Below are 22,812 nucleotides of genomic sequence, written 5' to 3' on the forward strand. Positions count from 1 at the left end.
ACTCTGCAACCCCATGAATTGCAGCACGCCAGGCCTCCCTGTCCATCACCAACTCCCAGAGTTCACCCAGACTCACGTCCATCGAGTCAGTGATGCCATCCAGCCATCTCATTCTCTCGTCCCCTTCTCCTCCTGCCCCCAGTCCCTCCCAGCATCAAAGTCTTTTCCAATGAGTCAACTCTTCGCATGAGGTGGCCAAAGTACTGGAGTTTCAGCTTTAGCATCATTCCTTCCAAAGAAATCCCAGGGCTAATCTCCTTCAGAATGGACTGGTTGGATCTCCTTGCAGTCCAAGGGACTCTCAAGAGTCCTCTCCAACACCACACTTCAAAAGCATCAATTCTTTGGCACTCAGCTTTCTTCACAGTCCAACTCTCACATCCATACACGACCACTGGAAAAACCATAGCCTTGACTAGCCAGACCTTTGTTGGCAAAGTAATGTCTCTGCTTTTCAATATACTATCTAGCTTGGTCATAACTTTTCTTCCAAGGAGTAAGCGTCTTTTAAATTTTACGGCTGCAGTCACCATCTGCAGTCATTTTGGAGCCCCCCAAAATAAAGTCTGACACTGTTTCCACTGTTTCCCCACCTATTTCCCATGAAGTGATGGGACCAGATGCCATGATCTTCGTTTTCTGAATGTTGAGTTTTAAGCCAACTTTTTCACTCTCTTTTTTCACTTTCATCAAGAGGCTTTTGAGTTCCTTTTCACTTTCTGCCATAAGGGTAGTGTCATCTGCCTATCTGAGGTGATTGATACTTCTCCCAGCAATCTTGCTTCTTCTAGCCCAGCATTTCTCATGATGTACTCTGCAGAGAAGTTAAATAATAAGCAGGGTGACAATATACAGCCTTGACGTACTCCTTTTCCTATTTGGAACCAGTCTGTTGTTCCATGTCCAGTTCTAACTGTTGCTTCCTGACCTGCATACAAATTTCTCAAGAGGCAGGTCAGGTAGTCTGGTATTCCCATCTCTTGAAGAATTTTCCACAGTTTACTGTGATCCACACAGTCAAAGGCTTTGGCATAGTCAATAAAGCAGAAATAGATGTTCTTCTGGAACTCTTGCTTTTTCGATGATCCAGCAGATGTTGGCAATTTGTTCTCTGGCTCCTCTGCCTTTTCTAAAACCAGCTTGAACATCTGGAAGTTCACAGTTCACGTATTGCTGAAGCCTGGTTTGGAGAATTTTGACCATTACTTTACTAGCGTGTGAGATGAATGCAATTGTGCGATAGTTTGAGCATTCTTTGGCATTGCCTTTCTTTGGGATTGGAATGAAAACTGACCTTTTCCAGTCCTATGGCCACTGCCGAGTTTTCCAAATTTGCTGGCAAATTGAGTACAGCACTTTCACAGCATCATCTTTCAGGATTTGGAATAGCTCAACTGGAATTCCATCACCTCCACTAGCTTTGTTACTATTGATGCTTCCTAAGGCCCCCTTGACTTCACATTCCAGGATGTCTGGCTCTAGGTTAGTGATCACACACCATTGTGATTATCTGGGTTGTGAAGATCTTTTTTGTAGTTCTTCTGTGTATTCTTGCCACCTCTTCTTAATATCTTCTGCTTCTGTGAGGTCCATACCATTTCTGTCCTTTATCGAGCCCATCTTTGCATGAAATGTTCCCTTGGTATCTCTAATTTTCTTGAAGAGATCTCTAGTCTTTCCCATTCTGTTGTTTTCCTCTATTTCTTTGCATTCATCACTGAGGAAAGCTTTCTTATCTCTTCTTGCTAGTCTCTGGAACTCTGCATTCAGATGCTTTTATCTTTCCTCTTCTCCTTTGCTTTTCGCTTCTCTTCTTTTCACAGCTATTTGTAAGGCCTCCCCAGATAGCCTTTTTGCTTTTTCGCATTTCTTTTCCATGGGAATGGTCTTGATCCCTGTCTCCTGTACAATGTCACGAACCTCAGTCCATAGTTCATCAGGCACTCTATCTACCTACCTATCAGATCTAATCCCTTAAATTACGTGCTTATGAAAATGCAAATCAGGAATATCAAAAGGCTATAGCTCCTATTCGTGAGACAGGGACTATTATTGATTATTTGAAGGCTTGTCGCAATCTAGGATCTGAAACTCAAAAGATGCAAATGCTAGCTGAAACAATGGTCGCTGCCTTAAGAAAGGGAAATGAAGGATGCTTTACATGTGGAGATAGGAACCATTTAAAAAGGGACTGCCCTAAGAAAGCTGGAGGAGGGAAGAGGGTTCAGGATGGGGAACACGTGTATACCTGTGGTGGATTCATGTTGATATATGGCAAAACCAATACAATATTATAAAGTTAAATAATAAAATAAAGTTTAAAAAAGAAATAAAATAAAAGTTAGAAAAGAAAAAAAAATACTTCCAAAAATCTGCCCTTGCTGCCGTAGAGGAATGCACTGGGCCAAAGACTGTAAATCTAAATTTGACATTGAAGGGAAACCTATTCTGGGAAACTCCAAGCAGGGGACCCCCTCCCACCCCGCCCCCCGCCCAGGTCCCCTTCAACAAAAACCAGGGGCAAATTCCATCTTCTCCCTCAAACCCTCAACATCCAGCAGTGCTGCTGTCGATACACCAGGCCTAAATGACTTTCTCCTTTACCTTCAACCAGTCCCCTCTAGAATACCTACTGGACTTTTGGACCCCTGCCTCCACAAACCTTCGGTCTTTTACTTGGCAGATCTAGTTTGACTTCTAAAGGAATTACTGTTCACCCTGGAGTAATTGATTCAGATTATAAAGGAGAAATTCAAATTATGATGTTATCTCAGACTTTACGGCAACTCAAAAGGGGGATAAAATTGCTCAATTACTTCTTTTACCTTACATTTCTATCGACACCTCTAATGATGTACAGACAGGCGGATTTGGCAGTACAGATCAAAAACAGCCCTTTTGGACATCATTAGTATCTGAATTTGCCTGACTGACTATAAATATCAAAATTAATGGTAAAAGATTTTCTGGTCTCCTCTACACTGGATCTGATATTACTATTATTTCCAAACATTTATGGCCCCAATCCTGGCCTGTACAAAAAATTTCTTGCCAAATTGCAGGGATTTCTTAAACCAAAGTACAAGAGGTTTATCAGAGTACTCAAATCTATCCATGTGAGGGACCAGAAGGCCAACCTGCAACATTAAGACCTTATGTGATAGATGCACCCCTTAATCTAATAGGAAGGGACTTACTTATGCAATGGGAAACTCAGATATACATTTCACATTTTTCCTAGGGGCCACTGCTTATTTAACAAACAATACAATTATTAAAATAACTTGGAAGAATGACGAGCCTATTTGGACAGAGCAGTGGCCCCTCACAAAAGAGAAATTATAGGCGGCAAAGGAACTTATAGATACACAACTAGAATTAAAGCATATTGAGGAATCTTGTTCTCCTTGGAACTCTATTTTTGTTATAAAAAAGAAATCTAACAAATGGCATCTCCTAACAGACCTTAGAAAAGTTAATGCATCTATGAAACCTATGGGTGCATTATAACCAGGAATCCCATCACCTACCATTATTTATCAAAATTGGCACATTATTATTATTGATTTACAAGATTGCTTTTTTAATATACCTTCACACCCTTTAGACAGATTTGCTTTCTCCCTCCCTTACCCTAATCACATCAGACCGGTACCAGTGGACTGCACCGCCACAGGGATGACGGATTCTCCCGCCACGTGTCAGTCTACGTAGCCAAAGCCCCGGAGCCTGTGAGGAAACACTTCCCTAACTTTCTTGTTATTCACTATATGGATGATATATCATTTTTGGCTCTATCTATCTTAGAAACTCAACACGTTTGATATAGCTCAACTATGCTTAAAAAATTCTGGATTAATCACTGTCCCTGAAAAAATTTAAACCTTACCATTACTTGGGGTTTGTTGTTAATAGGCAACATATTACTCCCCAACTAACTCAGATCCATACTGATAAATTATCAACCTTAAATGATTTTCAAAAGCTCTTAGGCGATATAAATTGGATTAGACCTTCTTTAGGCATTGCTAATTATCAACTGAATAACCTATTTAATACTTTAAAAGGAGATCCTGATTTAAATAGCCCTTGTTCACATTCTCAAGAGGCAGGAGAGGAACTCTATTTAGTGCAAAATAAATTACAAAAACAATTTCTTACGCTCATCAAACTAGATTTACCTCTAGAATTATTTATACTCCCCTCTCTTCATTCTCCCACAGGACTTCTTGCCCAAAAAGAACACCCAGTAGAATGGATCTATACCTGTTTTAGGGGAATAAAGTCACGTACACCCTACCTTGATTTAATTGCTCTAGATCATTATCAATGGAAGAAATAGGATTAAAACTCTAATTGGCTCTGATCCTCATAAAATTGTAATACCTATCAGTAAATCTCAATTTGAGAACGCATTACAAACTTCTACCGACTTCCAAATAGCTTTTTTGGAATATTATGGAGAAATTTCATTTCATTATCCTTCCGGTAAGCTGTGGAATTTCTTCAAAAATACTGAATTTATTATTTCTCGCATTATCAGCTCACAGCCTATACCACAAGCTGAGGTTTTTTATACAGATGGGACTAAAAGCACCAAAGCTTCATTCTGGTCTCTTAAGGAATGAAAGTCTTTTATACTAAATTTCATTCTGCTCAACAAAATGAATTATATGTTCTTATTCAATTTATTTGCCTACATCCTTACCCCATTAATATAGTCTGACTCTATACATTAAATTTTTGTATTAAAAAATATAGAAACCTCCACCACAAACTCCAATCAACCTATTTTTCAACAACTCTTTTTTGAACTACAATCTGTTGTTAGAAACCTCAATTCTCCCATTTATATTACACATATTCAAGCACATTCTTGCCTTCCTGGCCGCATGACTTACGGTACTGAGCAGGCTGATAAAACTGGTTTCCTTTGCTACTCGGAAGGAACAGCATGCTCTGTTGCATAACAACGCTGGCTCCCTACACAAGCTATGGACGATCCCATACCGCCAGGCTAAAGAAATTATTAGTAACTGCTCTACTTGTAGACCCCTACATCTTTGACCGATCGCACAAGGTATTAATCCTAGTGGTTTGCAACCTAATGAACTATAGCAAATGGATGTAACTCATTGCCCTGAACTTTCTCCATTTTCTTTCTTACATGTCTGTATCTACACTAATTCTTTTATTTGGGCCACACCTCTTCGCGGTGAGGCTATACAGTATGTTATAACTCACTTACTAGCTTGTTTTGCTGTAATGAGAACTCCTAGTTCTATAAAAACAGACAATGGCCCTGCCTGTATTTCTAGGCACTTTAAACAATTTTTACAATCTTTTTCTATTAAACGTATTACAGGTATTTCTTATAATCCACAGGCACAAGGCATAGTCAAACGTGTACATCACACACTAAAGTTGCAAATAAAAAAATTTAAAAAGGGGGAATACACAGGAACACTACTGTCTTCCTTGTATAAAGCAGACTTTACTAGATTCCAACATATTTCCTAAACCTCTAACTATTATTAATACAGCTTTGTTTTAAATTTTTTAAACTTACCACAGGGAGATATCTTAACAAGAGCAGAAAGGCATTTTGAGGAACTGAAGGACACTTCTCTTCCTCTGCCCATTTGGTACCAAGATGGGTTAATGTAACAACAGAAATCTGGGAAGCTAATCTTACAGGGAAAGGGGTATGCTTGTATTTCCCCAGATGGATCCAACGAACTCACATGGCTTCTTCTTCGGAAGATTCAACCCAAGGGGGGCCCCTGGCCTTCAAAATGGAGATGGGACAACAAGGACCCCAGGAGGAAGAAATTCCAATACGGGCCATGGCGGCTCTAAAGATCTCCAGGAAGCGCCGCCCTTGGAGGCATCAACCTTCCGATCTCCCCAATTGGGGACGAATAAAAACCCTTACCAATGGAGCTGAAAATCTGGTCTCTCAACAGGGAATGCCTCAGAGTCCTGAATATACTCTCCCGGCAATGCTCAGTCTCTTGACCTGTGCGTCCCCTGTTCGAGCTTTAACTAATCATACTTACTGGGCTTACATACCCAATGCCCCTCTACTACAGGTAGTCGAAAGGACAGAGAGAGGACCAATCGTTTCAACTAATGACTCTATTCATATGCCTTCTCCCTGGAGCATTATAGGGCCCTCACACCCTGAAGAAGAAGGAAAACTACTTAATATTTCTCTAGGTTATGAAGTGCTTCCTTTGTGCCTGGGCCTAGCAGAATTATGCATAAATGTTAGCCAACAAACTTGGGCTTTCGCCCTGCCTCCCAAAAAGGATTTTTGGATGTTGTTTGGATTATTTACTGCCCTTTCTTTGTCTGTGAACCATGTTTATACTACTGAGACTTGTGGGAAAGAGTTAGGGAAAGAACAAAGAACATTATGCAAAGTGTTTACTTATAACAACTTTACACATACTCCTGTTCGTTGGGACAAATGTCAAGCCAAAACAGGAAAATTAATGTTTGTGGCTAAATCATCCAATTGTTGATTGGGGACCCCATGGTATGTGGTTATCTAACTGCTCAGAAGATGTTAACAGCTGTGTGTGTGACTATGCTACTCAAGTCGCATGGAACATTAATGACACTACAATGGAGCATTACCATGACAAAGGACTTCTTGGGTGGCTTGATGGTGGATTAGCCCCACCTCATCCTAGGATCATCCTCGATAAACAGAGTGGGCCTGAACAATGGGACATTTGGAAACTTATTGCACTGAAGAACTTGGGACTTGGACCAGACATTTCACAGGGACAAGTCGTAGTCATAGTAACTATTTCTTTCACTATAATCAGTCATATTTTATATAGGCTTGTGTCCCACTTCCTTTTGTTATAGCCATAGGAAATTTACAATTTAATAAGACTTTACGTTCTGTAACTTGTATTAATTGCAAACTATATACTTGTCTTAACTCCTCTATCTCTTTAAGAAATGATTCCCTTTTGATTCTTCGATCTCAACGAAATGTGTGGTTATCAATAAATCTCCAACGACCCTGGGAAGATGGTCCCAGGGCTGGACTTGCTTCCAGAGTACTTACTAAACTGCTCCAACAATCTAAACGATTCGTTGGATGGCCGATTCTTGGCATTTTGGGGTTAACAGCTATTTGCACCACTGCTGCCGTCGCCGGCGCTGCTTTACATACCACGATTCAAACACATAATTTTATCCAAAACTGGACTGAAGATGCTCATAATATGTGGGCTACTCAGGCTCAGGTAGATGAGGGTATTCAAGAGGAAATACAGGAACTAAAAACAGCCATCAAATGGGTCGGAGATCAATTAATAGATTTGCAAAAACAAGTGATACTAAAATGTGATTGGAATTCTACTCAATTTTGTGTTGCTGCTGCTGCTGCCGCTAAGTCGCTTCAGTCGTGTCCGACTCTGTGCGACCCCATGGACTGCAGCCTACCAGACTTCTCCGTCCATGGGATTGTCCAGGCAAGAACACTGGAGTGGGTTGCCATTTCCTTCTCCACAATTGTGTGTGTGTGTGTGTGTGTGTGTGTTACTCCTGTTCATTTCAATCATAGTGCCTACAACTGGGAACAAATCAAATTTCATTTACAAAACATACATGATAATGCCTCTCTGAATGTACAATTATTGCAAAAGGAAATCTTTGAAACCTTTTATAAACGTCTGACCTCTTCCACTAATTTGGAAACAACGAGTTGATCAATTATCTGGACTAGACCCACTAGGATGGTTTCAAAGTATTACCCACAGCACTGGGTCTGGAACTGTAAATTTGGTGATTGTCTTGGTAATTATATTTGTTATTTATCATTGACTTTCTATAAAGTTGGTTAATACTAAACAAACTCAATTGGTCAGGACCTTTTTTACAAATACAATAAAATAGGGGGAATTGTCAGGAAGCATTTAACAGGAGCTTCCTGTGTGCCGTTTTGGATCTGTCATGAATCCTCTGTTCCTTATTAATAGGAATTAAGAGGGGTGGCAAACCGCTCCTGGGCTGAGGAATGCATGCATTTCCTTTGTTAGTTTTCCCATACGGTGGTAAGTAACTATTTCCCACCCTCTTCCTTTTTATGAACCATACGCTAAAAATGATTATTTACAACCCTCTCTCTTTGATATGGATTGCCTCATATTTCCTTGATAATTTGTAAGTCTGGACTTTTGATCTTTATCTTTGCTGAAAATAGCTGCCTTGAAGGTATACCTTCAAGGTACCTTGAAGACAGTATATATACCCACGCTATGTTGAATAAAACATCTTTGCTCCATCAGAGCTTGGGTCCCCATGTCTGTCTTTCTTTCTCTCTCTTTCTTTCCACACAGCTAATTCTCTGGAGCGTAGAATCCCGTCGTGCTCACTCTCCTGCCTGGGCTTCTAAGACCCTCTCGAGAGGGCGCACTGTGCCTTCACCCCCTCGAGAGGGCTCCTGGTGCCTTCGTGAGCAACACAAGCCCTGTGTCAAGGACTTTACTGGTTTTCTGCGTAAATCAGGGAATATCAGCCTCTTTCTCTCTTCTACTTTGTTATCGTCGACTCCGGACCACCAGGTTCCAGTCCAGTAAAGGACCTCAACAGAGAAGCCACCACAGTGAAAGCCCATACAGCACAACTAGAGTAGCCCCTGCCCAATGTAGCTAGCGACAAGCCAGTGCAGCAGCAAAGACCCAGTACAGCCAAATATAAATAAACAAAAAATTCTTAAATGCTTTTCCTGCATATTAGTAGATCATAAATTTTCTCCTCTAGATTGCTGGATTTTGTTTACTAATATTTTATATAAGATTTTTACACCAATATTCCTAACTGGAACTGGTTGGTAACTTTTTTTTTTTTTTACAAACTCTGTCAGATTCTGGGATCAATGTCATACTTCAAAAATAAATTTGGAAGTTTTCTCTTTTGATATGGTCTTAAGTAATTGCAGTAACACTAGACTACCTGATCTTCATAGAGATTTGCTAGAACTTCCCTGTGAAGTCATCCTGGTATTTATGGAAGGGCTCTGTTACTATTTTCTCTATTTCCTCAGTGGTGACTGATCTATTTAGGAGTTCTGCTTCTAGAGGAATTGATTTTGATAAACCATTTTTCTAGAAAAGCATCCATTTCTTTGACTAAACAAGAACTGCTTTAAAGTTTACCAAGTAATAAAGTTTACCAATTATCAGCTGCATGTTCTATCAGTCTTCATTTATAATACTAATATATACACTAATACATGTGTATACAGTTCTGAAAGACTAAAGAAACAAATTTTTACAGGTCAAATAATTATGAATATGGTAAAAAGTCATTAGAATAGACCCTTAACTATCCACAGACTAGCCTAAATGCTTACAAAGCCAAAATATTCTATTATATAAATGTTATACTGCATTAGATGTTAAATATATTAGTCAGGGTAACATATTGTAACTAATTCAAAAAGAGAGGTAGGAAGAAAAGGAGCATTACAGAGCCAAGTTCTACTTCTATATTATTCTGAACTCCATAAACATGTCTTGAAAATGTGACAAAATCTTACAAACATTTAAATGTCTACCATCCTACCATGATGCCTCTTCATACTGTATGTAGGATCAAGACCTCAAGCTTGAAGGCAACATTGCAGTCATACTTCCAATACTTTAATGATGAAAATAAACTAAATAATTTAAATTGTTTTTTAATTTATCTTGGGACACACAAAATAAGTAGTGTAGCTGAACAGTTGCATTAAGTGCTCTGTTAGTCAACACTATCTGGGACAAACTGGCATAATATTATATATTTGACATAATTGCAAATTTACATATTCTGGAAACATGTTACTGGAAATAAATATTACTACTTATGCAATCAACTTGCCAATAATGAGGAAAGAATCATGAGAAAACAATCTCATAAATCCAGATTGTGGGACAGTGCATAAGACAGATGGTCCAGACCTGCACTGTACAATGAGACAGCCATTAGCCACATGTGTCAATTCAAAATTAATTAAAAATAGATAAAATGGAAAATTCAGTGCCTCAGATGCCCTAGTCACATAAAAAATGCCACATGTGTCTAGCAGCTATTGTGGTAGACTGGTGCTGTTTTAAACTTTTCAAAAAGGCAGTCATGAAATAAAAAAAGGTATAGAGAAGTTTCTAGACTAAAGAACACTAAAGAGACTGACAAAAGCAATGCATGACCCTTCCAAAATCACTGTAGATGGTGACTGCAGTCATGAAATTAAAAGACGCTTACTCCTTGGAAGGAAAGTTAGGACCAACCTAGACAGCATATTCAAAAGCAGGTATTACTTTCCAACAAAGGTCCGTCTAGTCAAGGCTATGGTTTTTCAGTGGTCATGTATGGATGTGAGAGTTGGACTGTGAAGAAAGCTGAGTGCCGAAGAATTGATGCTTTTGAACTGTGGTGTTGGAGAGGACTCTTGAGAATCCCTTGGACTGCAAGGAGACCCAACCAGTCCATCCTAAAGGAGATCAGTCCTGGGTGTTCACTGGAAGGACTGATGCTAAAGCTGAAACTCCAATACTTTGGCCACCTCATGCGAAGAGTTGACTCATTGGAAAAGACTCTGATGCTGGGAGGGATTGGGGGCAGGAGGAGAAGGGGGCGACAGAGGATGAGATGGCTGGATGGCATAACTGACTCGATGCACATGAGTTTGGGTGAACTCCAGGAGTTGCTGATGGACAGGGAGGCCTGGCGTGCTGTGATTCATGGGGTCGCAGAGTCGGACACAACTGAGCAACTGAACTGAACTGAACTGGGGAAAAAAGCTATGAAGTACATTTCAGAGACAATTAAGGAAATTTTAATATAAGCTGTACATTATGGCACCCCACTCCAGTGTTCTTGCCTGGAGAATCCCAGGGACAGGGGAGCCTGGTGGGCTTCCGTCTACAGGGTCGCAAAGAGTTGGACAGGACTGAAGCGACTTAGCAGCAGCAGCAGCAGCAGCAGCAGCAGCAGGGATAAGTGAATCAATGTTAAATTTCTTAGAAGTGATAATGGCATCATGGTTATACCAGAGAATTTCCTTATTCTTAGGAACTACGTGCTGAAATATTTACACATGAACCATCATGATGTTTGTAACTTATTTTGCAAATGATGCCGCAAAAACCAAAGCAAATACATACATACTGAGATAGAACAAAAACAGCAAAACATTCACAACTCATGAGCATAAGTGAATGGTATGCATGTCTGTAGTACACAGTCAACTTTTTTCGTTTGACTATATTTCATCTATTACTTTAGGGGAGGAAGGGATGGAATCCAACAGGAGACAGACAGGAGTTACAAAAAAGCTCTTCATGCTTCAAGTTTTTGGTTAAAGAAATATCTATCCTACCTACTACGTAAATTAGGGGCATTCATGTTCTATTTATTTTGATGTATGTGACAAATTTGAAGACCAAAACCTACAGTTAGGATGTTGGAATACTGAAATACACTAATGAGCTTTAAGACTTAAACAAAACACACGCAAATACGCGTTTGATTCTAGAATGCCCAGCAAGCAAACTTCTGAAGAGGGAGACTTGATACAGGTAGCCCCCCTCATGCTATTTGAAGCCATACAAGGTACACTTAGCAAATATGGGAAAGAAAAAAATAGAAATGTTTAACATTTTTCCAATTCAGTAAACATATTAAAAACCGAAAGTCATTATTTTTACAAAAATACTGCCTTCTTGGAGAAAGAAATGGCAATGCACTCCAGTGTTCTTGCCTTGAGAATCCCAGAAACGGAGGAGCCTCGTGGGCTGCCGTCTATGGGGCTGCAGAGAGTCGGACATGACTGAAGAGACTTAGCAGCAGCAGCAACTGCCTTCTTAAAAGAATCTTTTTGATTCTTAACTTTTGAGTATCATGTTCTACATCTTTTGCAATATTTCAACTCTCCCTAGAAGACACACCTATTTCTTTAACTCTGGCTCCCGTCAAATCAGGAGTTTCAAAACTGTAGGATGTGTGAAATCAGTAGTTATATAGCCTTTCAGTGTTAAAACCTAATGACAAAAAGTCTTTAGTCTAAGGAACCCAATATTATTTTAAAATTGTGCATAGATTTTTGCAATGCTTCTATTTAAATCTACTTTAAGACACAGGTTTTCATTCAGTTTCCATTTATGTTGTAAAAACAATAACGTTCCGAGAACAGACTACCAGTTTTAAACATTGAATAACCCTGCAAGATCTATAGTTCAAAACTTTTGCAGTCTTGACACCTGATGGAAAAAAATGAAACTGTTTTTTATAGTTTTTCAGTGTATAATAACATCTAGATGAAAACTAAATTTACTTATTAAAACTTTATTTTTTCCTGCTTATTTCCAACCAAAACCCAAACCCTGATATCACACTCAGCTGATATAAAGAACAGAGCATTCCTACAGTTAAGCACCCAGACTGTTGTGCCCATACGACTTCTTCATGGAAAAATCCTTAGTAATAAAGGAAAAAATACAAAGAGGTAAACACAACAGTTTACAAGTCAAATGATATCTAAAATTTTCCTAAAGGTGTTACAACCCTGACTTACACATGCTCATACTTTCTAATTGAATATTACCATTTCAAATTATTATATCATAGTTCTAGTTTAAATAAATATTCGTTACTAAAATTCCTTAACTTTTTTGAGGACATAACCCTGCCACTCACACATATAAAAAGAACTGCTCCTATTTACCTACCTACAAAGTCTCCTTATTCAACATGAATTTAGGAGCCTTACAGAAAGACTGGCAGCCCTGTGACAGCTCTGTTTTATTGCACTTGGTGTACATGCTTTCATATAGCAGCTTTAATTTGAGGTAACACTTACCTTTTAAAAATTCATTTTTAATCTGCCAATACATTTACTTTATAACAAGCAAAATTTAAAAATATATATATACATATATATCTTTTGCTATGCAGGATTTACTAATTTGCATAAGTCAGTCAGTCACCATGAAGTAGCTACTTTTGAATTTTACTTTCCTTCTCAAATAGCTCTCATACGATAGATACAAATTATAACTATTCATGTTATATATGAATATATATAATTCCAAAGTTTCAAAAACTTTGGAATTCTTACGTCATCAAGCTATTATTTAAAATAATTCTTAAAATTTTTAAAATATATGCAATACTAAAGTCACATTCGGTTCCAAAATAAAATCAGTAACTAGGATTTTTAAATAAGGGTGCCAGAAAATAGGGGGTATATTTAAAAAGAGAGAAAACTTTAAAAACTGGTAGAAAGCAAGTTCAGTATGTTAACAGTCACACATAAAATTTATGTGTCATTTTAGATAGTTGTCAAAAAGTGAAAAAATTTTCCAATGCAAACTTCTTCACTTTTGGGGGAAAAATAGTAAAAATCAAATGTTTAAAAGTGGCGATTAAAATAGTTCAGAAAGCAGATTAAAAACAGGTGGCAAATAAAATTAGAAGACGGACTTCCCTGGTGGCCCAGTGGCTAAGACTCCATGCTCCCAATGCAGAGGGCCCAGGTTCATTCCCTGGTCAGGGAACTAGATCCCACTAGCCACAACTAAAGATCCTGTGAGCTGCAACTGAGACCTGGTGCAGCCGAATAAATAAAAATAAGTATTAAACAAAAAGAGAGAAAAAATTTTGAAAAAAAATTAGAAGAAATTTTGGATAAAGTTTATGATGGGGACTTAAGGGTATAATGGGCTTTCCAGGTGGCGCTAGTAGTAAAGAACCTGCCTGTTAATGCAAGAGACGCGGGTTCGATCCCTGGGTCAGGAAGATTCCCCTGGAGAAGGGAATGGCAACTCACTCCAGTACTCTTGCCTGGAGAATCCCAAGGACAGAGAAGCCTGGTGGGCTACGGTCCATAGGGTCACAAAGAGTTGGACACGACTGAAGTGACTTAGCACACATACAAGTAAGGTTATAATACATATTACACAGACAAAACCCAATAGTCAGCTACTGAATTCATTTTTAAAGTTCTTACTGAAAAGTATTCTTAACTAGCGAAAGACAAAACATGAAAAGAGTAAATTTCATTTCAACCAAATAATGACAGACGCAAGTGACATCATTTCACTTCTAAGATCACATACATAGCCTTTCGGAATATCGGTGTCCTCGTTGCTCCCAGGGTCGTTCTCTAAGTGCTGCTTGATTTTTTCCTCTAGTCCCACAGCATCGGCTCCTTGATACTGATCAATTCTCACTTTGTTTCGAAAAAACAGAAATGTAGGTGTTGCTGATATATTGTTGGTGGCAGCTGTTCCCTAGAATTGTCAAGTTAGACAGCATTACAAATTAAACTACTCGGAATATTCACTCTGCATCTGTATGGAAGTTAAATATCACAAACATGAACTAAAAACATGTAAAATAACTTACTCCTAACTGTTACTTAAGAAAGAGCAAGCCTATTCTGAAAGGTCACAACTATATTACCCACATGTCCACACTGAAGAATAGCCCCGTATTTTCATGTTTTAGTGTTAAAGGCTTCATTCATTCATTCAGTAGAACAATCAGTTTCCAGTACAGAAACTGCACTTGACAAAACCAGATACTTCTCTCATAAGCACAGACTATTTCTCAAATGGAGAAACCGAGAAGGGTATTGAGATTTGTCAACATAAAAAGTACACATGTGAAAAAACAGCAGCACATCTGTCCATGAAACATCCTCACCTAGTTTTACTCTTAAAGAAATGATTTCTGGTCTCCCATCAAAAACACTGCAACTGGTATCTTTTCAAATTCTGCTCCAACTCTATGATATATAAGACTAGCCACCAAATGAAAATCAGTTAACCACTGATTCATGGTTTAAGTTCTTCATGAGAAGTGTACAGAAAACAAGTGAAATAAATATGTCCTCTTGCATATTCTAATGCGAGGAAGAGGTATGACTATTTAAAAAAAAAAAAAAAGGCATAAAGTTTACAAAGACGTCTTCTCTAAGCCTCATAAGTGGGAAAAAAAGAAGACAGACAGTGCCATCCAAAAGAAATACACAAATGTGAGCTGTACATGAAATTTAAAGTTTTCTAGAATCCACAAACAAAGAAGAGAAACAAGTGAAATTCATTTTAGCAACCTGTCTTGTAAATCCAAATATGCACTTTAACATATAGTCGATATAAAAGTTAATGACATATTTTACATTTTTTTGGTTCATATAAAGCCTTCAAAATCCTGTATTACACTCACAGCACAACTCAATTTGGACTTGCCATATTTCAAGTGCTCATTTCAACTAACTACATGTGGCTACCATACAGGACGACACAGCTTCAGAAGACAGCACTTTCAGATTAGAGACGCAGAATACTGATATTAAGGCCAGAGCTACTGTCCAGCAGCATGTGACCAGAGTACTAAACAATGAACATGGAACAGAATTTGCACCAAATCCCCAAACTGCTTACCTATGTAACATTTAAGATTTTTGTTTTTTCAACCCAGAAATGCAAAGGCAAAAGCCTCAATGGAAAAAAAAAAAAAAAACTACAGAGTCAGGATTCTCAGTCAAGATTACACTTTTGTAGTCTTCTGTGTTGCAAGAAGCCTTCAAAAACTTTTCTGGCATAACCACTCTTTCACACTACACACACGTAAACACAGAGCTGTCACACCGCCATGCCAACTAAGTAGCCAGGGCAATCTACCGACCTGTGGCTCAATCAGCAGCAATCAATGTTTTAAACTTTCTGCTGAGTATGCAGCTTTGGAGCTAAGGTCATACAATGATCAATTCAAATCAAACTCTAACCAAGAATTCTCTCCCATGGGTTTTTAACCAAACAATGTGTCAACAGTATAAGATAAGATATAATTCCAGATTTGCAAAAAAATAAAGAAATGTAAAATAGAACAGCCAAGTGACCTACTAAGTTTAACAACATACTATTAGTTTTATATCAAAAAAATATGAATATAAACAAACTCAGAAGCAGTTAATATCAGACTACTTTTCTTAACTAATACAGCCGTAACAACACTTGCATTCACCACTGCAAGACAGACATCATCCTACCTCCAAATAAACAAGTACTTAGTACATAAAGAGATAAATAAAGGATGATATTAATGTGAATTTCAAGCCAATTTGTAAATTTTCAAAAAATTTTAAAAGGGCCCTCTTGCCTTACCTGACACTGATGTACATCTACTTCCAAGAAAACTGCCTGTGGATACTTATTACTCATAGAACTGAATGCTGGGGCAATCCTTAAACACGGCCCACACCTGTGAAAAACATAAGAGATACTTTGTAAGATAACACCAAAGACTATACTAATTTACACTCTAAAGATTTCATCAATTAAAACATAAACTTAAAAAGTTCTGATCAAATTGTCTTTAGACTTTCTCCTTCCACTGTATTATTTAGACAAATGCTTACAATAGTATCACACTACCTTAATGACTACAGATTTATATTGTCTTTAAGTCTAATAGTGTTATATTCCAGCTTTCTTCTCACTGAAAGAAATTAAAGGCTAAATAAATATAGGAATATTCTACACATATGAATTGGAAAACTCAATACTGTCAAGATGTCGAGTCTCCTCAATTTGATATTTAAAGTCAATGTAAAATTCTAACAGGTTTTTGAGAAATTAACAACTTCAAATTCTAAAATTTATAGGGAAATATCAAGGATAGCCCAGGCAGTCTGGGGTTCAAAGCTGAAGGAATTCCATTACCAGATATTAAAAACTACCAAGAAGCTTTATAAGTTAAGAGTATAAAGGATAAACAAACTCACCAATTTTAAAAAAACGTTCAAAGGTAGACCCATCCCATACACAGTAACCTAACTTTTGAAAAAGCTGACACAGTAGTACAGTGGAGAAAAGACAGTCTTTTCAATACACATTGCTGAGTCAAAATGGATACCCACCTGGGGGTAAAAAATGACTCCTAACTCACAATGTACACAAAAATCAATTCCAGATGGATTATAGATCTAAAGTGAAAGGTAAAACTACGGTTTTAGGGTAAAAAAATACAGAGAATACTTTGAAAACCTTGAGTAAGCAAAAATTTATTTCTTAAAACACTGAAAGCACTAAAGAGAAAAGGGAAGAACTGATATTTGGGGATATACTTGATAAGCTGGAAAATATTATGCTTAAGACCTTTTGTTCATCAAGATAACAAAGGGTGAAAAGACAAACCACAGATTGGTAAAAAAAAAAAATGTGTAAAACATATCAAACATATGACTTATACCTCTAATATGTAAAAAAGCACTTACAAATCAATAAGACTGTTATCCAAAAGAAAAAAAGAGTTCTCTTGAATAGGACAAATGAGGTTATCCAAGCAGTCAGTAGGAGAAGGCAATGGCACCCCACTCCAGTACTCTTACCTGGAGAATCCCAGGGACGGGGAAGCCTGGGGGGCTACCGTCTATGGGGTCACACAGAGTCAGACACGACTGAAGTGACTTAGCAATAGCAAAAAAAAAAGCAAGTGAGTAAATAGAAAAAGACTTCCTCAGTCACTAAGGAAACAAAGGATGTGCAAATTAAAGCTACTCCCACTAAGACAGCTAAAACAACAAAGAAGGAAGCACTGTCAAGAACTGGGAGCAAATGACCTGTTAGTGACAGTGCAAATGGGTATAAGCACTTTATCGGGTAAGAAAGGAAACTGAAGTTACCTGTTAAAGTAAGATTTATGCCTACCAATGACCACGTCCAGGGTATACAAAACAGAAACATCTGCATGTGTGCCTTTAGGGCATATGAAAAAACATTGGTAGAAGTAACATTTCTAATGGCCAAAAACTGGATACCACCCAAGTTCCTCTCAAGAACAGAATGAGTAAACTAACTGTAGTTAATCACGCACTGGAATACTATATAACAATGAAAATGACTGATGTAAAACCTCATGCCAAAACATAAATGAACCTCACAAATAACACTGAGAAAATAAGTATAGTCTATTATTCCACTTAGTTTAGTTCAGTTCAGTCGCTCAGTCGTGTCCAACTCTTTGCGACCCCATAAATTGCAGCATGCCAGGCCTCCCTGTCCATCACCAACTCCCAGAGTTCACCCAGACTCACGTCCATTGAGTCGGTGATGCCATCCAGCCATCTCATCCTCTGTCGCCCCCTTCTCCTCCTGCCCCCAATCCCTCCCAGCATCAGAGTCTTTTCCAATGAGTCAACTCTTCGCATGAGGTAGCCAAAGTATTGGAGTTTCAGCTTTAGCGTCAGTCCTTCCAGTGAACACCCAGGACTGATCTCCTTCAGAATGGACTGGTTGGATCTCCTTGCAGTCCAAAGGATTCTCAAGAGTCCTCTCCAACACCACAGTTCAAAAGCATCAATTCTTCGGCACTCAGCTTTCTTCACAGTCCAACTCTCACATCCGTACATGACCACTGAAAAACCATAGCCTTGACTAGACGGACCTTTGTTGGAAAGTAATACCTGCTTTTGAATATGCTGTCTAGGTTGGTCCTAACTCCTTCCAAGGAGTAAGCGTCTTTTAAATTCGTGACTGCAGTCACCATCTGCAGTGATTTTGGAGCCCAAGAAAATAAAGTCTGACACTGATTCCACTTATGTACAGTTCAAATACAGGTAAAATAAATCAATGGTATTATAAATCAAAACAAGTCACTTTTGTTAGTGACAGGATAGGGCATGAGAGATATTTTGAGAGGTTAGTAATGTTCCATTTGTCCAGAAGCTAAACAAACATGCGTGTGTATTCAGTTTGTGAAAATTCTCTGAACTGTACATTTATCCTTGTGTACTATGTATATTTCAATGAAAGTTCCAAAAAATTAAAATTAAGAAAAATCTTGGCTTTAACAGACAGGAACACAAGGAAAAGCAGATTCTAAAGCACAAGATGTTCAAATTCACAAATGTTCAAACTCAAGTTGTGATTCTCTTTCCATTCTTAATATTTTAATCAGCATTTTCATCTTCTGCCATCTTTAAGACTCACAGCAATAAGAAAATAACTATTAATTTCTTAAATACTAAACTTGATGCTTCTGAAAATAAATTTTTGGATCTAACAATTTTAGGCCCTGAGACTAAATTTTAAAGGAACAAACATTTACAGTTGATGAAATCTATCTTTAGGTTAGCAAAATACTACTGGCTTTTAATCAGTCTTAAACATTATGGATAGGAGTACACACTGGTAGATCCTTTTTGAAGGGTCACTTGGTCATTATCTGCCAACTTTAAATGACCACAATTCAAGATTCAACAACCTTTACTCCTAAAAGTCAATCCTATCTTAACAATCAATTTCACAATAATACGTATAAAGAAGTTCAATGAAACATCTGAAATAGTTTTTTAAAGATAGAAATAATCTAAATGACAATCAATATAAAAATATTTTTAGAAATTATAATACATAAAATAAGCTATGATATATGGTACAACACAAGGAAACAGAGCCAGTATTTTGTAATATCTATAAATGGAGTGTGATCTTTAAAAACTGTGAATTACCATATGGTACATTGTAACTTATATAATACTATGTATCAACTATACTTCAACAACAACAACAAAAATTATGACACATTCACACCAGGGGATAAGGATAAACTGTACTGTTCAAAAGAAAACTTAAGTCTCACAAAAAAATGTTCTCTGTGACCACATTTAGCACACGCCTTTATATACATTATCTACATGTTATATACGTATACAAACACATACTTACAACTTAGGTGTGTCACACAATAAACTACTACTTCTGAAAAATGGGATTGGAAAGGAAGAGAAAGTTTAGGGGAGACTTTCAGAACTGCCTATACTCCTGCATTCTCCGGTTTCTCTGATAGTTATTTTCCTTTTACGATAGTGAATAAACTGACAGTAGGCGATTAAGTGTTTGCTGCATGTAAACAGAGGCCACAGGAGAAGCGCAAGCATCACGCTGCGTCACAGAATACACCTGGCGTACGCACAGTATCCGAGTTTCTCATTCCCGAAAAAAACCTCCTTTCTGCAGAAGCATGTGCCCAAAATTACGGAAAAAATAAGATTGGTGTCAGTCATTTAAACCCATGCAACTTTGTAAACATATTCCTACAAAAAAACAGCAACTGGTACTCAGGAAATACCTGAGGCAGGAGCCTCAGACCTAGAGGCTACCTCAGGGGACATTTAAATTGTACAAAAACGATCAAATGGAAGTGCCTGCTGTATTACAGGTGCTGTGAGAATCAGATGCAAGGGAAGCTCGGAGCCAGCAGGGCGGCCAGCCAGGCAGGGGACAGGAGGAAGGACAAGACGAGACTGACCTCCGCTGGGGAACCAGGGCTAGGAGCTGAGGCCCAGGTTTAACTTTATTAATTTAGACTTAAACAGATCCTGAAAGGGAGCCTGCCTCTGTGGCTGAGGGCTTTTCTGCTTCCTGTTACAGGCTCTATTCCTATTCCTGGCCCTCACTACCTAAGAAAAACATTAGAATATTAACACAACCTCCACCCTTGTATGGACGTCATCACTCCACTCATCAATCATGTATGAGCTAACCTGAAGCTAAACAGACCGCTAAATAATGACTGTCTTGAAAATAAATGTTCCCTTTCAAAATTTAACCTTATCTCGATCCTGTTTAATTTAGTTAGTTGTCGTGTAAGACGGAACGTCTTATATGATGTCTTTAGTCAAAAACCAAAATAAGTCACAGAACACAGAAGCACAGAAATATACAGCAGCATACTTTCACATTATAATCACTCAAGTGAAATTACTTGCTATTTTAATAAGGTCCTTGCTTACCACTAGCATCTAAAGGTAAACTTAAACTTCCAAAATTAGCTGAGCTCACAAACAAATCATTTGATTTCTCTGGAAAACAGGAAGGGACTAGATTCCTCAAGGGCCTTTCCTATCTCTAGAACATTATGCCCCCAAACATGCCTAAATTTCAGGACTGTACTTTTTTGACTTTGCAAAGCCCTTAATTTGAAGCCCTTAGATAGTAGATTACCTCAGTACCTTTGAACTTGCAAGAGACCAGGGACCATCTAGTCCAGAGATTTAAAAAAAGAAAAAAAAAAGGTTATTTTTCCACCTCTGAACTCTTTGATGGAAAGCTTACCTGTTAGATCCAGTGTGTAAGAACTAAACTCACAAAGCTGAAACTTTAAAATTGACCTAGCAGAACACAATTATTTGATAAGAGGCAAATGCCAGAAAGGAGAAGGAAATGGCAACCCACTCCAGAAATCTTGCCGGGAGAATCCCATGGACAGAGAAGCCTGGCGGGCTGCAGTCCATGGGGTCGCAAAGAGTCGGTCACAACTTAGCAACTAAACCACCACCACCAGACGCCAGAAAAGTTAACTGACTTGATCAAGATCAGACACTTTAGTTAGTGGCAGGGCCACAACCAGAACAGTTAACTCCTGAAGCCAATCCAACATCAATTTTCTTTGAAAACAAGCTAGGTTCTTCTTAATAAGATTTGTATTTAGTCATAATACAAACAGATTCTATTTCAAGAACTTGCTGTTCTTTCCCACTTGCTAAAGTAGTCAGTTCTCTCCATCAAGCGGTAATGTGTACAAATACACTCAGCTGGTATATGGGTGTGGAAAATGTACATGCCTTCTGAAGATGTATTTTAAAAGTCTACTTTCTCGGAGGCATGCCTGTAGAACGGGTTGTTTCTAGATGTATTATATTTACTAATGAACAAGCATGGTCAAATGATCCTATTAGGGACACAGAATCGCTAGCGTTCACTAAGCGTGTATCGTATGTTATGTAATTTATAAAACCTTTAAATTCATTTAGGCTTCACAATTCCTCATTTTAAAGACAAGAACAATGAAGCACAGTGCTGAAATCCGATCACAAAACCCAACTCAACTGCTATTCCAAAACCTGCACAACAGTGGCCCACACTGTGCTTTTTGCTTTGTTTTGGTTGTTATTTCTAAGTTAACCGTCAAGATTAAAATTACTTACACACTCTTGAAAGGCAACCAGACAGATTATATATTGCATAATACCATCTTTATAGTGTTAGAATTCAAGAGTGACAGGAGCCTGCAGGAGGATGGGGGTTGGGGGTAGTGAGGGATTGTGCAATGCAGGTATTCCTGACTGGGTATTGGTTAAACAGGTGCAATCATTTCGAAACTTACCAAACTATGCACCTAAATGGTTTGTGTACATTTTCTGCATGCCTGCTATACTTCAATAAAAATGTTTATTTAAAAAAAAATCTCTATATATTCTCTAGGGCCTGAGGAAGCCCTAGTTATCTTTCTGCCACCTGTATCACTTCCTAATATTATTTGCTTGGTCTGTATGGACCGTTGGGCCTGTATTACGGTAAAGTACCTTCAGTCCACAGCAATTTCACAATACATAATTAGTACTATTATATAGCGTATTATTGGGACAAACCACCACAATCACCAGGCTCCTGTCCATGGGGATTCTCCAGGCAAGAATACTGGAGTGGGTTGTTATTCCCTTCTCCAGGGGATCTTCCCAACCCAGGGTTAAAACCTGCGTCTCCTGCATTGCAGGCAGATTCTTTGCCATCTAAGCCACTAGGAAAGCTATTCTCAGACATTCTTAGACAGTAGCAATAACACCTAACTACAAAGTAAAACCTGCTTGAAGAAAACTGAATATACGATAAACGTATCTACAAAAGTTGTACACTCATGAATTCATGATAAAAATCACTCATTGCTGAGTTTTATGGGAAAGAAAACATACATCCTTTTAAACTTGGTGTTAATCAGTGATAACAACTGTTTATGACC

At 38.2% G+C, this 22,812-nt stretch overlaps 1 protein-coding gene across 5 annotated transcripts in view; it reads right to left on the minus strand.

Moving 5' to 3' along the window:
- TXNL1 (thioredoxin like 1) overlaps positions 1 to 22,812 on the minus strand; it is a 44,164-nt gene that overhangs the window by 17,347 nt on the left and 4,005 nt on the right. For all 5 annotated transcript variants that reach the window (XR_003508532.1, XM_027526421.1, XM_027526422.1 and 2 more), the window contains exons 2-3: positions 16,176 to 16,272; positions 14,124 to 14,297 (exon numbers count right to left, since the gene is read on the minus strand). Coding sequence is in view for 4 of the 5 variants with exons in the window: in XM_027526421.1 (XP_027382222.1) it covers positions 14,124 to 14,297; positions 16,176 to 16,272 (271 nt within the window). In the remaining variant the exon portion in view is untranslated. The remainder of the gene's footprint in view (positions 1 to 14,123; positions 14,298 to 16,175; positions 16,273 to 22,812) is intronic.

Source organism: Bos indicus x Bos taurus, chromosome 24, assembly GCF_003369695.1.
Source record: "Bos indicus x Bos taurus breed Angus x Brahman F1 hybrid chromosome 24, Bos_hybrid_MaternalHap_v2.0, whole genome shotgun sequence".
Lineage (NCBI taxonomy): Eukaryota > Metazoa > Chordata > Mammalia > Artiodactyla > Bovidae > Bos > Bos indicus x Bos taurus.